A 14751-nucleotide genomic window follows, 5' to 3' on the forward strand; every position below is an offset into this window, starting at 1 on the left:
ATATAAAACTGGCTCCAAACAAAGAAACTGGGATTAAGTCTAGATTTATTTATTTTTATTATTTAATAACAGATTTATAAAATGTAAAGATCAACAGAGTCATGGAGGTTGATTCTGTGAATGACGTACAGGAAACTGCTTCACATCAACAATCAGCTTCATGGAAACATGTTGGTTATGGTTTTATTTTAATGACGCTGATTAAAAAACCTCTATACTGTTAAACAATTTATCAGAAGTTTCTAATTTGAGAATAAACATTTCAAACATTTAGTGGAACAGAAGATAACAGCTGACAAACAAACAAACACCAAAGCAAAACAAATGTTATTATTATTATAATTAGTTTTATCATAATAAAAGTTTTAAATTAATATATTTTTAACGATTCTGTGTATTTTCTGTTAAAGGATTTAATGTTTGGTTTAGTTTTGTAAGATGCTGTTCATGTTGCAGCCTCTAGAGGTCACTACTGAGTCAGTTCTGTGAATATACATTAAAATCCTCATTCTTCAGGTGTTTCTATGTTTCGAGTCTTTCAGGAAACAGGAGAACAGATGTTGTTTGTTTATTCCTCTCGGTTTAGCTTCAAGTGAATCTGCGAGAGACACGAGAAGCTGTGCTGTGTGAAAAGAGGAGGAAGAGGAAGAAGAGGAAGAAGAAATCAAACCATGTGACCCGTTGTTCTCCTTTATCATAGAGCAGGAAAATCTCTCCGCTCAGACGCGACGATGAAGACTCAGAACAAACAAGGTGAGAGAAAGTTTCAACTTTTAAACTCTTGACTGAAATATTCTGCTTCTCTTCGCATCAACACGGAAACGTTACCTGTCGATTTAAAACAACGAATCTAGTCTGAAATGAAAGTTTTACTTTCGTTTTCACGTTTTAGTGTCGAGACAACAGGTGAAGTTAAAGTTACTGAAGAATAAAACTGTAATTATCATATAGTTACACAGTTACACAGAGACACAGTGCGACTGTGGAGGGGAATACTACTACTTCTACTACTACTACTACTACTACTACTACTACTTATAATGATTCTACTACTTCTACTAAGACTACGTCTACTACTTCTTATAATAATAATAATCATAATCGTATAACAGTAATAATAGTTGTAATACTACTATTCATAATAATAACTGTAAGAAGATTAAGTTATTCTATCATATGTATTTTATTTTTGTATTTCCTCATTTAGGAAAGTTGCGTAACTGAGAAGTTGTTTGTCTCAGGTTCTGGTAAAAAAATATATAACAGCAGTAAATACATAGAGCTAAATGAATATCTTTGGAAAAAATTAAATTAAGATATGAAATATATTTGTAAGTATGTAAAGATATAGATACATTTAATACTACTTGTTTTAATATCTATAATAAATGTGTGTGTCCACAGGGCTGATGCTGGCGAGCCTGCTGCTCGTGGGCCTGTGTGTCCAGGCCGCTGCCGTGTTGGACAGCAGACTGGACGTCCACTGGGAGCTGTGGAAGAAGACTCATGGGAAGTCGTATCCAGATGAGGTGATTCCTCTTTGTTAAAAACGCTCAGTCACAGATTTTACTCGTGACTGGAAATCAAATATGTGCGTTTGCGGATTTGTAAAAATCCATATTTATCACGAAGTGGCACACGGTTTGACCTCGTGCACTGATTCTGTTTGTGCTCGTGTTGAGGTGGAGGATGTGCGCCGCCGGGAATTGTGGGAGGAGAACCTGATGCTCATCAACATGCACAACCTGGAGGTCTCGATGGGGCTTCACACCTACGACCTGAGTATGAACTTCATGGGAGACCTGGTGAGACGCTCGCTCCGAGGCCGTTCACACCACAAACAGCTGATCATTGATCGTTATTGATTCACCATCATCACGTCTATTTATCAATGACTCAAACTAGGGACCCCCCAGAGGGACTAATAGGTTTTCTACTATCTCCGACCAGACGACACACATCTGTAATATACTTCTGAAAGAGAATTAAAGCAGTTTAACATGTAACAGATGTTTATTCTGGCTTCACACATCCAGGATATTGATGCTTTCAGCGTTTCAACCTTAACAAAACAGTGAAATCCAACTTCATTTAAAACGCTGCTGAATGAATCTGGGTGGTTTGACCTCAGCGCTTCCTGTTTCCTGCTGTGTTCTCTACTTCCTGACAGACAACAGAGGAGATCATGCAGTCGTACGCCACGCTCGTTCCACCTGCCCACATCCAGAGGGCGCCATCTCCTTTCGAGGGCACGTCAGGTGTTGACCTTCCAGACTCAGTGGACTGGAGACGCCAAGGCTTCGTCACCAGCGTCAAAAACCAGGTGAAGAGTCAGAGTTTCCACCAGTGAGGAGCCACAGAGATTCAGCAACTCACCCACGTTCCTCCGGTTCCTGATTTCTGTAAATCGCTTCTTGTTAAAACAGGAAGACGTCACCACAACCACATGTTTGTCAAATGTTTCACATCGTGCACTGGCAGAGGAGGCGTCACACCACCACTGTTACCCAACACACACATATATATATATATAATAACCCACTCGCTGACAATAGCATTAGCAAATGTTTTATGTCAGTTTAATGTACTTTATGAATATTCATTATGACTCTATTGCATTAACTTTAGTGTTGAAGTTTGGTTTTGATGCATCCAGACACTTTCAGATCTTTAATTATTTTATGTGTCAATAACCTCATTTTTTTCTGTGACCTTTTTGTCAGTTTTCACTGAAGAGATGATATTTAATTGGATCTATATTATTATTATAGTTTTATATTTAAACTGTTTTACATTTGAACAAACTCTGTTTCGGAGTAAGTTGATGTTGGTTAATGGGCAAAGAAACTAAATAAAATTAATCGGTGACCTTTTTCTTTAGTTAGTCACTGAAGCCACTGAGAGTTTGTAAAAAGTCAATAACAGAAGAGGATATTTTAAATTTATTTCTTGTGTCTGAAATATTATAACAAGAAATGATGTTCAGAACTGACACATTACAGCTGATGTGGAGCTTCATTCAACCAGAGACTCACAAGTATTGATTTCACAACAAGTTAAATATAATTGACAAAAGTTCTTTAACCTCTTAAACTCTTTTCCAACCTCCAGTGGATTCATCTGCTCAAACTCGTCTCCTGCTGCCAAGCGAGTGAAAGTGTCAAATCAGATGCAGAATATTATATTATTATTAAGTTTAATTAAATTAAGTATGTTTTAGGAATAAGTTTGAACCTGGGAGTAGATGTGAGTGTCTCTGACGTCACAGTAACACATCTTGTTATAATCCAGGGTTCATGTGGCTCCTGCTGGGCCTTCAGTGCTGCAGGGGCCCTCGAGGGCCAGTTGGCCAAGACCAGAGGGAAGCTGGTGGACCTCAGCCCCCAGAACCTGGTGGACTGTTCTAGTAAATACGGCAACAAAGGCTGCAACGGGGGCTACATGACCCAGGCCTTCCAGTACGTGATCGACAACCAGGGCATCGACTCAGAGGCCTCGTACCCGTACAGAGGACAGGTGAGTGGAAGGAGATGTTTGAACTCATTTAGCATCTAAATGAACTTTGTGGTGCGACTGTTCCCTCAGCTGCTTTTCCATTGGTCAAGAAAAAAGTCCCATGCAAAAACTACTAAACCAAACTTGGTGGAGGAACGGAGCAAGAACCCATTAAGTTTGCTTCATAAAGCGTCCGTCAACATTATCAATAATTCTTCAGGGAATAATTCAGAGATCTTAAAAACCACTTCCTTTTTTGTTCTATTTCTAGGATGAGAACCAGACAATCACGTGACCTTCGCAGAAGTATGAGCTCTTCTGAGTGTCTTGATATATTTATTTAATAAGTATCGTCTGTATTTAAACTCACAGACTTTGCTGGAATCATTAGTTTAACTATCAGTTTACCAGCCAACAGGGATTATAATCCACTAAATGCTGGGTCAATCCAGGACTGAGATCTGATTTCTGTTTGACTCTGTCCTGTTTTCACAGTTCAGAAGAAATAAAAACCTAATGTTCTTTTAAAGTGTAAACATGTAGGGAACCAGTGCAAGCTCAGGTTCCCGGTGAGAGGATTCCTGTGTGAGACAAAGTGTGTGGGTGTACCAACAGAAACAATAAGTTAAGCACAACCCTCCAGGCTGCAGACAGCAACACTCTCCTCACTTGGCTGTGGTCGGCTGTTAATGTCTCTTTGGAGCAACAATAAATTAATCGGAGCGGACAACATGTTTGTCCTCCAGGCTCCATCTGGTTCGCTGCTGAGTGGAGGAGGAGGAGGAGGAGGAGGAGGAAGAGGAGGAGGAGGAGGAGGAGGAGGAGGAGGAGGAGGAGGAGGAGGAGTTGGAGGAGGAAGAGAAACAGCTTCTTAATGAGCAACAATCGTCTCTGCGGAAATTCACTTATTCCCCGTCTGACTCGCTTGTTGAGCAGCAATGAGAAGAATTAACCACGTAGACGTCAACCGACATTTTAGTTTAAAAATGTATTCCCTCTTCCATTTTAACCACTTAAAGAATCTCAATCTCAGGACACGGCTGGGTTTGTAAATAAAGATGGACGACACGTCCCCACTTTGTTCCACCACTGAAAAAAATCTTGCGGTGATGACGTCATTTGTAGCCCGACCAATCACAAGTCAGCCTCAGCTGTCAATCATGACATCTCAGCCTGTTTTTATGACATTGTCACATAACTTATTAAAAAGAAACTTATCAGAAACATGAACACGTGTCCATGTCCCAATTGCTAACATGGAGGAGGTGGAGGTTTATGACCTCTACTACAGCCAGAATTAGATGGCAGCTCCTTAGTAAAGCCAAAGTGTCTTGATCGCCCCCTGGTGGCTGGAGCTTTATGTGCCAGGTTTGGTTTGAATTACTTATTTTTTACTATAAAAACAGGCGTCAAGATTGACAGCTGAGTCTGACTCATGATTGGCTGAGTGCTTATCTAAGGTTTAAAGTTTGGCTCCAAATGACATCATCACTACAAGATTGGTGTTTTGTCTGAATAGGGCCCCCTGGTGGTTGTGGTGCTCTAAAGAGAGGGTTCATTTACGGCTCAGGCCAAATCCGTGTCATGGACGCTGTGTGACTCAGTTTGATCTCCTCACTTCAGGATCAGCAGTGCCGCTACAGCCCCTCCTACCGAGCCGCCAACTGCTCCAAGTTCGGCGTCCTGCCTCAAGGCGACGAGGGGGCTCTGAAGCAGGCGCTCGCCACCATCGGGCCCATCTCGGTGGGCATCGACGCCACGAGGCCCAACTTTCGTTTTTGGCGGAGCGGTAAGTTCCACATCGTGTGACTCTCAGGAGCTGAATGTCCTAACTGGATCGGTTTGCTGACTTCATATGTCCCGACATTTGTTATTTGGATAAAATATGCTCTAAAGGTGTCTAAAAAATATATTAAGTATGAAATTAGATATGCTGAGATGTATTTGTTATTAGAGTCTTTACTGCACTCGTTTCAGGAGTGTACAACGACCCAGGCTGCTCCCAGCATGTGAACCACGGGGTGTTGGCTGTGGGCTACGGGTCTCAGAGCGGGATGGACTACTGGCTGGTGAAGAACAGGTGAGACCTTTTCACATCTGCTCCATGTAACACGTGCATATATGAACATGGGGACAATTGTAACGTATGTTCCTGCTTGTGGTTCTGTCCGTGCATCAGAGGCTGAACAGGAAGTGAAACAGGGAATTCAGGATGTGCTGTTCTAGCTCTCTAGAAACAGAGATTGACTTCGACCACGAGTCTGGTGTCAGTCAATCTTATCATGTGAAACTGGTCAGAGTGGTTTATCACGTTCTTCACCACAGTGGTTTTCTTCATCACTTCCTCCTCGGTGCATGTTTATAGCTGTGAACAGTAACTAAGTGCATTTAATCATTCATGTTCTTCTTCTTGAGTACTTCAAATACATTTTACGTAAAAAAAAAAAAATCATAATTAATCAAGAATCGGCATTAGTCCACTCGGTTTATTTTACAGCTGTGGTTTGTGGTGATTTCTTGTGAATTTTCAGTGTCCGTCTTCGTTTAACACACTGATATAATGATATGATATCAAAAGACTTTGTTATTTTTTTTACCTTAAATGTATATATATATATATATACATACAGGTATATATACAGGTATATATAGATAAATGTGTAAACATATATATATCTATATATATATAAATATAAATCCCAGTGTCTAATCTCCTGTGGTGAAATCGTCTCTAACTCACCTGGATCTTATTTCAACCTGACGACACAGCGTTGAAGAAGTGGGCGGGGCCGACCTTATAAATTCAGGCTGCTTGAGTCACAACGATGATGAAGTTACGTTGTTGTTGTTAAATTTTCATGTTTTCAGTTAATGAGCTTAACTTATAAATAAGATACACATTTTTAACATGAACTCAGATCTTTACGTTTTACAACAAATCATCTCATGGATTTTAAAACTTGATCAAACAAACTGTTTGTTGGTCAGCAGGATTAAGACAAAAATTACTGAAGTGATTTTCTCGAAACTGACCAATGAAGATCTGAGTGGATTCAATAAAGTTTATATATATAAATATATATAAATGGCATTAAGATGAAGACAAACTGATGTAGTCAAGTTATCAGATGAAGAAAATGCTGCTTCCATAACTTACAAAACATGTAAATGAGGATTTGTCTGCATCTGTTCATATGTTCATCACATAACATTTACTCGTAAAGTCCCAGGAAGCATTGTCTGTTTATTTAATTGGTGGTGTTCTCTTCTGTTCTCTCCGTTCCAGCTGGGGAACGTCTTTCGGAGAACAAGGCTACATCAAGATGTCGCGCAACAAGAACGACCAGTGTGGCATCGCCAAGTACTGCAGCTATCCCATCATGTAGCAGCACGGAGAGACAAAGAAATCTTTAATAATCAAACTCAATTCTTTGTTCTGTGCCAATTTTTTAATGAAAATGTTTTTACAGTAAGAGCCACTAATGGGAAAGTGATACTAAAAGTACCAGCACTCTTTGGTGTATTCTTACATAAACATATCTCCAGGTGGAATTTAAAAGTTTTCCTCTAAACACCTCATCCCTGGAACTCACTGTCTTGTGTTTGTGTGATTTTTAAATCTGTAATAATCAAATGTAGGTACTCGCTGCTGAGGCTCAGACAGGTTTGGATCCATATGTAGGTTTAGTCTCAGTAAACATCACGTCTGTGCCCCGACGCAGTCGAGGTGAAGAAGTGATTTTTGCTCCAGCAGCTGTTAACCTGCCATAAAAGCCGTCTGAAAGGAAACCATTGACGTGGGAAATTGGTGTGTTGGACAATTTAGCTTTTACATGTTACCAGGGATCGTCCAATTCAATGGTAGAGAACAAACCTCCTTCTGGTGTTTTCATTTCCCACTGACCCCAAATATTCAACTTTACCAAGTCTCCAGTTAACTTTAGTTGTATGTCTGTGGACTGTGGGAGGAAGTTGGATGAAGTCTCGCTTCGGGGTGAACATGCAAACTCGACACTATTAACTGCTGCCCGACAGATTCCAATTTTATGGAAACTGCATTTTCGGTAACACAAACCTCGAGTCCTTCGATGATGCGTTTATCTTCTGTTTAATCCAATCAAAAAGTGATGACAAGTGGTTTGACAACACAATGATAGTCTGGATGGTTTCTTTGTTTGCTGCAGTGAACCTTTAAGACGTTGTAGCAGTTCTGAGTCTTAATGCTAAGCTAACTGGCTTCTGGCTTTAATTTCATATACTTTCTTTCTGCAACTAATGAGCAGGTTTCCTCCAATGTTTAACCGCTGTAAAGAAAGACAGTGAAATGGGTTTTGACAATAATTAAACTGTTGAAACATTAATATTCTCTGTCTGTAGTGGCTGATTAATGGAAAGTGTGTTTTTTTAATCAACACTTGGATTTTGATTTGAAGTGGATTCACAAAACCTTTAGGGAAATTTAAGGTGACTATCCTTTAGCACCAGCCCTGGTGATAAATGATCATAGTCCTGTAGAGAAGAATAAATATATTAATACTATAAAACAATAAAAATATAGAACAAATTTGTTATGCAAACAATGAGTTGTTGAACCATCATTATGAGACACTTGTATGCAACCAAACCTCTACTCCAGATAGAGGCAATTTGAGAGAGAGAGATCCAGAGAGAGATCCAGAGAGAGAGACCCAGCGAGAGAGAGAGACTGGCTGGTTTAAAAGAGAGAGAGAGAGACTTGATCCAGTAGGTGGCGCTAACACTCATTGCAAACACACTCATATGTCTCTTCAGGGAATCTGATGAAGTATGTGCAATTTGGGACCGATTGCTCAAACTTCATTTTCACACCGACCACTAGTTGGCGCTATCACTATTAGTGTGTATGCAGTGATAGCGATAGCCTAGACTTGATCAGGTGTTGTCTCTGATCATGTGACAGAATTTTGGAACCAATTGCTCAAACTTCATTTTCACTGTCCATGACTCCATGGAAAGTAATATGTCACAGAGTCATTGTCAGTTATCTGAATTCATATAAATACTGAAGACACGAGAATAAAACTTGGTTAAATTAATAGGTAAGTGTCTGTCTGTTGAGTACAGCCTTGTTTGTCAGTTATCTAGTATATGCAACAAAATCAGCTGCCTCTCAACTGGGTGTCAACAAAGGAATCTGCCTTTACATCAGTGGCCATTTCTGTTGACCTCTAAGAGCTACTGCTACCAAGATTTAACCCTGCACTTACTGCATTTCCATTGGCTGATAGAAACACCGCTCAGGGAACTAACTGGGACTCCTCTCCAGAGTCGAGTCAAGTTCATTGATTTAAACTGGTTTACGAGTGTCAGAGTTGAGAGGAATAAACTTAACAACGTCACTGCAAACATGGTAAAACCTAGCTTGCGAACCAAAGCTAAGAGTCACCTTGATGCTACAGACCGGTCGGTTACTGTGCAGTGTTACTGCTCTTGTGTTGTCACTGATGCTGACGTGTGCGTTCTCACAGGCTGAGAAGAGACACTGCTGGGACCTGAGGAGGGCGATGGATAAGCGCCTCGCTGACGAGCGGCACAGAATGCAGGCGGCTAAGATTTGTGAAGGAGATCGGCAGCTCCTTGCCGTAATGAAGCAGGAGGTGGGCAGGCAGGAGAGGAGGAGACTCATTTGGCAGGTGAAGGAGAAGCCCCTATGTGACTGTAATACACGACAGGGTCACCCCGGTCACCTCTTATTCACCAAATCATAACAGAATAAGGTCAAGACCTAAACTTTTATAGAGAAACCCAACAGTTCCCACAATGAGCTGCACTTTGGCCACTGTGGAGAGAAAAAACTCCCTCATTATACAGTTTGTAATAGTGTGAGAAAAGCTCCAAATCATGTATTGTGATGAATCAATTAAAGGGGTTATACATAACGATTCAAGAGGAAAGGTCACTACTAAATAGAGCTAATAAAGGACCACTGAGACGCAGTATTGACTTTTGACAGTGAGTGTTTTTGGGACTGTAGACTCAAGCTTCTCATTTCATCTTTGCTGAAAAAAATGTGAGTGAGATTCTTAATCGTGTGATAAAGGTTTCCTTATTGAGGAATTTTGTCTTTAATGTTGAGCAATCATATATGCCAGGATTGAAACTTTGAAAAGCCTTGTTACACAAGACTTTGCTCTATCGTTAAGGTGTTAACTGCTCCCTGATCAATGCAGATACTCATAATTGATTTTGACGTTTAGGCTGGGGACGTAATAAAGAGAATAAAGCCACTTGAAAAAAAGGAGAGGTTAGCTAAAGAGCTGGAGCTTCAGCAGTACATCGAAGAGAACAGGTGAACACACTTGCTTACTGGTTGAATTTTGCTTTTGTACATCCTTTCTCTGCTGTGGTCTCTGTAAACCTGCCTTTGGACTGTTTCAGTTTGAAGCTTCGAGAATTGGAGTTGAATCTGAAATATGCATCTCTGAACAAGGAGAGAGCTGCACTGATTTCAGAGCAGGAGGCCATGCGGTCTAATACCATGGTGAGCAAAGTCCCTGTTGATTTCAAGTATAGAGAATTATAGTAAAACATTTCCAGGATCCAGTTCAGGATTTCAGTAGTATATCTTAGTATTTAAGAGTTAGAAAGTATGCGATGAAGCCTAGACACTTAAACTTTTGAAAATATCGAGAATTCTGAACAGAGTTTAATGTTTTTGTTACAACAGCAGCTTTTCTCTATATATCGTTCATCTGTCAATGTCAGTTTCAAACAACCTGATTTGATAATAACATGTTCATCGCTCTCTTCAAGAAACTGGAGGCTACAGAAGAGTGACAGAGGGAGGCGCTGCTGGGACAGACAGATGAAGAAGAGAGAAAGAGCTCCAGTGTGGGAATCATGAATCATTTTACACAGCCTCATTCCTTCTGCTGATCAAACAAGTGTTTGATCATCAGTGTATCTTGATTCATTCTTTAAATAAATCTTTAATACAAAGGGAGATTTTTGTTCCAGAACATTGTTCTCTGAAGATAGCCAGGTCATGATTAGGTTCTGTAGGTCAACAAGTCATTGAAGAGAATTGTTGGGAACAATGTTTGGTTTCAGTTGCAGAAAGTACGACAGGAATGTGTTCAGCAGCTGCTAGAGTCAAATATTCAGATTCATTTTAGTAAAACAAGATTTCAAGATTCCCTTTGTGAGTGCCAATGCTCACACAGCATCACACTTTCTCATCTCTCCCATCAACATGGGATCAACATGAGAACAAGCTGGTCACAAATAACACACGCAAACAATCTCTTTATCTTTACACACAGTATAAAACGTAGACTTGACCTAGATTTTTCCCCCCAGTCACTTTATTTGCAATACATATAGAATATATAGACAATACATTTTTGAATAAAAGATCTATATTATAAAATATGACTCAATTGAAATCAGGAGTGTACACCGACCCGAGCTGCACCCAGCATGTGAACCACGGGGTGTTGGCTGTGGGCTACGGGTCTCAGAGCTGGTTGGACTACTGGCTGGTGAAGAACAGGTGAGACCTTTTCACATCTGCTCCACGTAACACGTTCTTACATATGAACATGGGGACATAGGTAGCCAGGGTTCGAATTATCTTTTTGTCTCTAAGGGGGTCTCTATCTCTAGTCTAGGCACGAGCAGCGCTTTTGCGCACGGTAGGCATAAGCTGTATATAACTTGACACACGCACACAACAGACAGAGACATTTTTGTACAGAAATTTTTGTACCATTAAGCTCATTAAGTTTCATGATCGGCGTCATTTGGTGTATGGCCCTCTCTCTTTTTGCTACGATGCACGCTGCCCTAAATAAGCTTGATGTAACGTCGATGAAAGCCAAACTCATATCTACAACTTTGTTAGGCAGAACAAATTTTTGTTTGAGTTCTGCTATTTCCACGGCTCTTTTATGAGCAAGTCTGTCACGGTGCATCTTCTTACGTAACTGCTTTTGTAGTGGGCTACTGACGGTCCCATTAACCCATGCATCCTAAAGGTGCATCCCAATCTTTTTCTCATGGAGCAACACAGTTTTTGCTGCGCACCCAAGACCACACCCACTTTCACACAGCCATGGATTTCTCTCCTTCCAGGATCGCCACTGACTGAGTCCCCAGTTCTTAGGAAGATGGCGGTGTTCCAGCTCCATCATATCGGTTCCGGACCAAGTCTCCCCAGGCTCTTCATCTCTGTCCAATTCCTCCTCAACATCCTCATTGGTAAGTGCCCCAGCAGCAACATCATGATGACTTGTTGTAGCCACAACGCACTCTGCCTCGGTCACGGTATCGGTAGAGCTAGTGGGCGCCTGACTAGCTGTGGCTAGCCCCATATTTTCTGAACCTAAATCTTCTACTATTTTTAGTTTTTTGGCTGTAAACCCGAAACTTGTCAGTGGCATAACTGACCGTGATGTTTCTTTTAGATGTAGATGTATTTATCTCAAAAGTACATTAAGCTAAAAGCACACGACTTCTTCTTCTGACTTTATGACCTGTCAAATTGATTGTATCTACTATGCGGTTTGCTCCAGACTAGTGGTGTGGTGGTGAACTGCAGTCATGCTGCGTTCATGAGCGTCAGGTAGGCTACGGTCTGGCTATGTCCCATGGTATGGTATCCTATTTTAATTTAACGTCTTTAATGGTAAGAGACCACACAGGGATGGATAATGAGCGTTATTTAACTTTAAATTACAATGTCACATATGGCAGCCGCTTCAGATATGAGTGACCCCCCTCAGATTTTTGACTTTGTTGCTTTCATGGGAGCTAGTCCTCACTCTCTGGGAGCTCGGCTCCCTCTGGCTCCCACGTAATTCGAACCCTGTACGTAACGTATGTTCCTGCTTGGTCACAGACGTCACAAAAGAAGCAGTGAAGAAGAAGCAGAGATTGACTCCAGCCACGAGTCTGGTGTCTGTCAAACTTATGATGTGCAACTGGTCAGAGTGGTTTATCACGTTCTTCACCACAGTGGTTTTCTTCATCACTTCCTCCTCGGTGCATGTTTATAGCTGTGAACAGTAACTCAGTGCATTTAATCATTCAGGTTCTTGTTCTCGAGTTTTACAAATTCATTTTACGTTAAAAAAAAAAGTGGAGACACCGACATATCTTTACATAATGCAGTAAATCTTTACTTTGCAGTTTTAACTTGTAGTATTTCTTAAATTGGTTATATTCATCCTCATTAATAATCCTGAAGTTGGCCTTCGGTTCACTAACATATCGCTGTAGTTTCTACAGTAAAATTCTACAGTAACTTCTTGTTCCTTCGTTTTACGAAGTTTATCTGTATATCGTAATGCATCATGGGTCAAATATAATTACAGTATTTTTTTACGTATTAACACGTTGTAAAATTAAGGCAAGTTGTATTCTGACTGTAGATGTTACTGTTAAATACTGTTGATATCGATTGCGTTTGAAAGAGGACCTTGACTTGAGAGCATGGAAGCAGAGGAGCAGCAGCCGTGTGCAGCCACTACGTAATACGTAAGTTGAATATTAATCACCTTCAACATTTATGTGGGCTTCCACTTTGTTGGGATGTCATTGTAAAACCATTGTTGAGATCTTTATTAAACCAATGCTATTGTTTGCAGTTACTAAAATGACAACTTACCAAAGTGAATGACTTGAAGTGAATCAATGCCATTTGAAATTGAAAAGCTCGTATGCAACCCTACCAGGATGCTTTGTTATGAGACGAGTAGTAAAGCTCATTAACATCGGGCTAAAGCTAGCATGCTAACTCTAGCGCGCTAATTCTAGTCGGTTACTGCAATTTCCCATAATTGTAGCTAAGACGTGTTTGAACAATTTGAAAACTGAATTTGTCGTTCATCTTGTCTTCTTTATGGTGGGGGGGCAGTTGGCTGTTGAACTGGCTGGTTTTAGTATTCACAGTCTAACAGAGGTCCAGGGCTCAAACTACAAGTGTGTTAAGCAAGAAGATCTCCTTGATTATTTTCCATCATTGGTGTACAAGCTGAATGGCACAGCAGTGATTATATTTCACCACTCCCTCCCAGATATATACTGACATGTCAGTACTGGGGGAGGACCATAGGGGAGGACATCAGGTGTCAACGAGGACCAAAACCCAGTCCAAATCTGACCTGCACTACATCAAGGAAGAATGCTTACATAATCACACCTTCCCAGTGTCGGAGGCTTCTCAACGCTTGGCAAACCAAAGGTATGGCTTAGATCAGTGGTTCTCAACCTTTTTTCAGTAATGTACCCCTTTGAAAAAAAAATCAGCCGAGTACTCCTTAACCAGCGCAAAGCATTTTGGGTTGAAAGAAAGATGTAATAAACAGTGCTTTGCCATTAGTGTCTGATTTTAATAAACCTTGTAACTAGACACTTTCAAATTTAAACATTAAACAAATGAGCAATGTTATTGTCCATAACATTTGCTCATTTGTAGTGGTCTCTCTTGAACGATTTGGAAATAAAATGATAACTAAAGACAAGTTTCTTTGCTTTGTTTTGATCAAAGTCGTTGCAGAGAAGGAGGCCTCACATAAATATGTGGAGGCAAAGGGTAGTAGCTGCTCCAAAGCTTTCTGTCTTAGATGAGGGTGCTCCTGCTTCACACACACTCAAAATTGTGTGAGTGCGGATGTGGCAAACTTCATGTGGAGGCCGCGGTCAGATGACACTTCCAGGAGTTCTTCCTGATAAGTGACTGGTAGCTTGTTTCCGTTTGCTTCGGGGAGGCTTTTCGCATCGTGTCTTGAGATGACCTGAATTCAGAAAGTTTCCTCTTAAAAAAACTCAGGTGGCTTACCAACATGACTGTCATGTTTTGCCTGGAGATACCGCTGAAGATATGCTGGCTTCATGTCACTGTTGGCTTATCTCTCCCCACAGAAAAAACACAAAGTGTAAATTACCCAATCTATGTTATTGTTAATATTGTTGAAGTGTCTTACTGTTATTTTATTGTGAAATATTTGCTCTCTTAAAGGTCAGACAATTTCATTCCCGTTTTTGTATTACATGCTTTTATTTTGAAAGTCTCTTCCGGTAGAGATGCAGACTTCCTGTTATGAATCTGTAACTCCACAACAGAAAAGTTTGATGTTTTAGCACCCCTCCGAAGAGACACAAGCTCTCACGGTGTTGTTTAGGGAAGTTTCAAATAAACCTGGAAACATCAGTTAAAGTCTCGACCTTCTTGTGAATACTGACGGAATGTTGCTGGCTCTGGTCTCGCCTTCTTTG

At 40.6% G+C, this 14751-nt stretch overlaps 2 protein-coding genes across 2 annotated transcripts; both read left to right on the forward strand.

Annotated features, from left to right (window-relative positions):
- The first annotated feature begins 486 nt into the window (after positions 1-486).
- ctss2.1 (cathepsin S, ortholog2, tandem duplicate 1) lies at positions 487-7856 on the forward strand. Its single transcript, XM_053431767.1, has 8 exons — positions 487-753; positions 1405-1529; positions 1683-1805; positions 2171-2323; positions 3292-3516; positions 5119-5284; positions 5473-5575; positions 6782-7856. Exons 1-8 carry the CDS (start codon positions 732-734, stop codon positions 6879-6881), a joined length of 1017 nt encoding a protein of 338 aa, XP_053287742.1. The 5' UTR covers positions 487-731; the 3' UTR covers positions 6882-7856.
- Positions 7857-8009: 153 nt separating this feature from the next.
- On the forward strand, positions 8010-10996 carry LOC128448911 (meiosis-specific nuclear structural protein 1). Its single transcript, XM_053431770.1, has 4 exons — positions 8010-9167; positions 9732-9823; positions 9913-10015; positions 10288-10996. The coding sequence occupies exons 1-4, from the start codon at positions 8925-8927 to the stop codon at positions 10309-10311; spliced, it is 462 nt and encodes a 153-aa protein (XP_053287745.1). The 5' UTR covers positions 8010-8924; the 3' UTR covers positions 10312-10996.
- The last annotated feature ends 3755 nt before the right edge of the window (positions 10997-14751 follow it).

This window comes from Pleuronectes platessa, chromosome 10, assembly GCF_947347685.1.
Source record: "Pleuronectes platessa chromosome 10, fPlePla1.1, whole genome shotgun sequence".
NCBI classification, from domain to species: Eukaryota; Metazoa; Chordata; class Actinopteri; order Pleuronectiformes; family Pleuronectidae; genus Pleuronectes; species Pleuronectes platessa.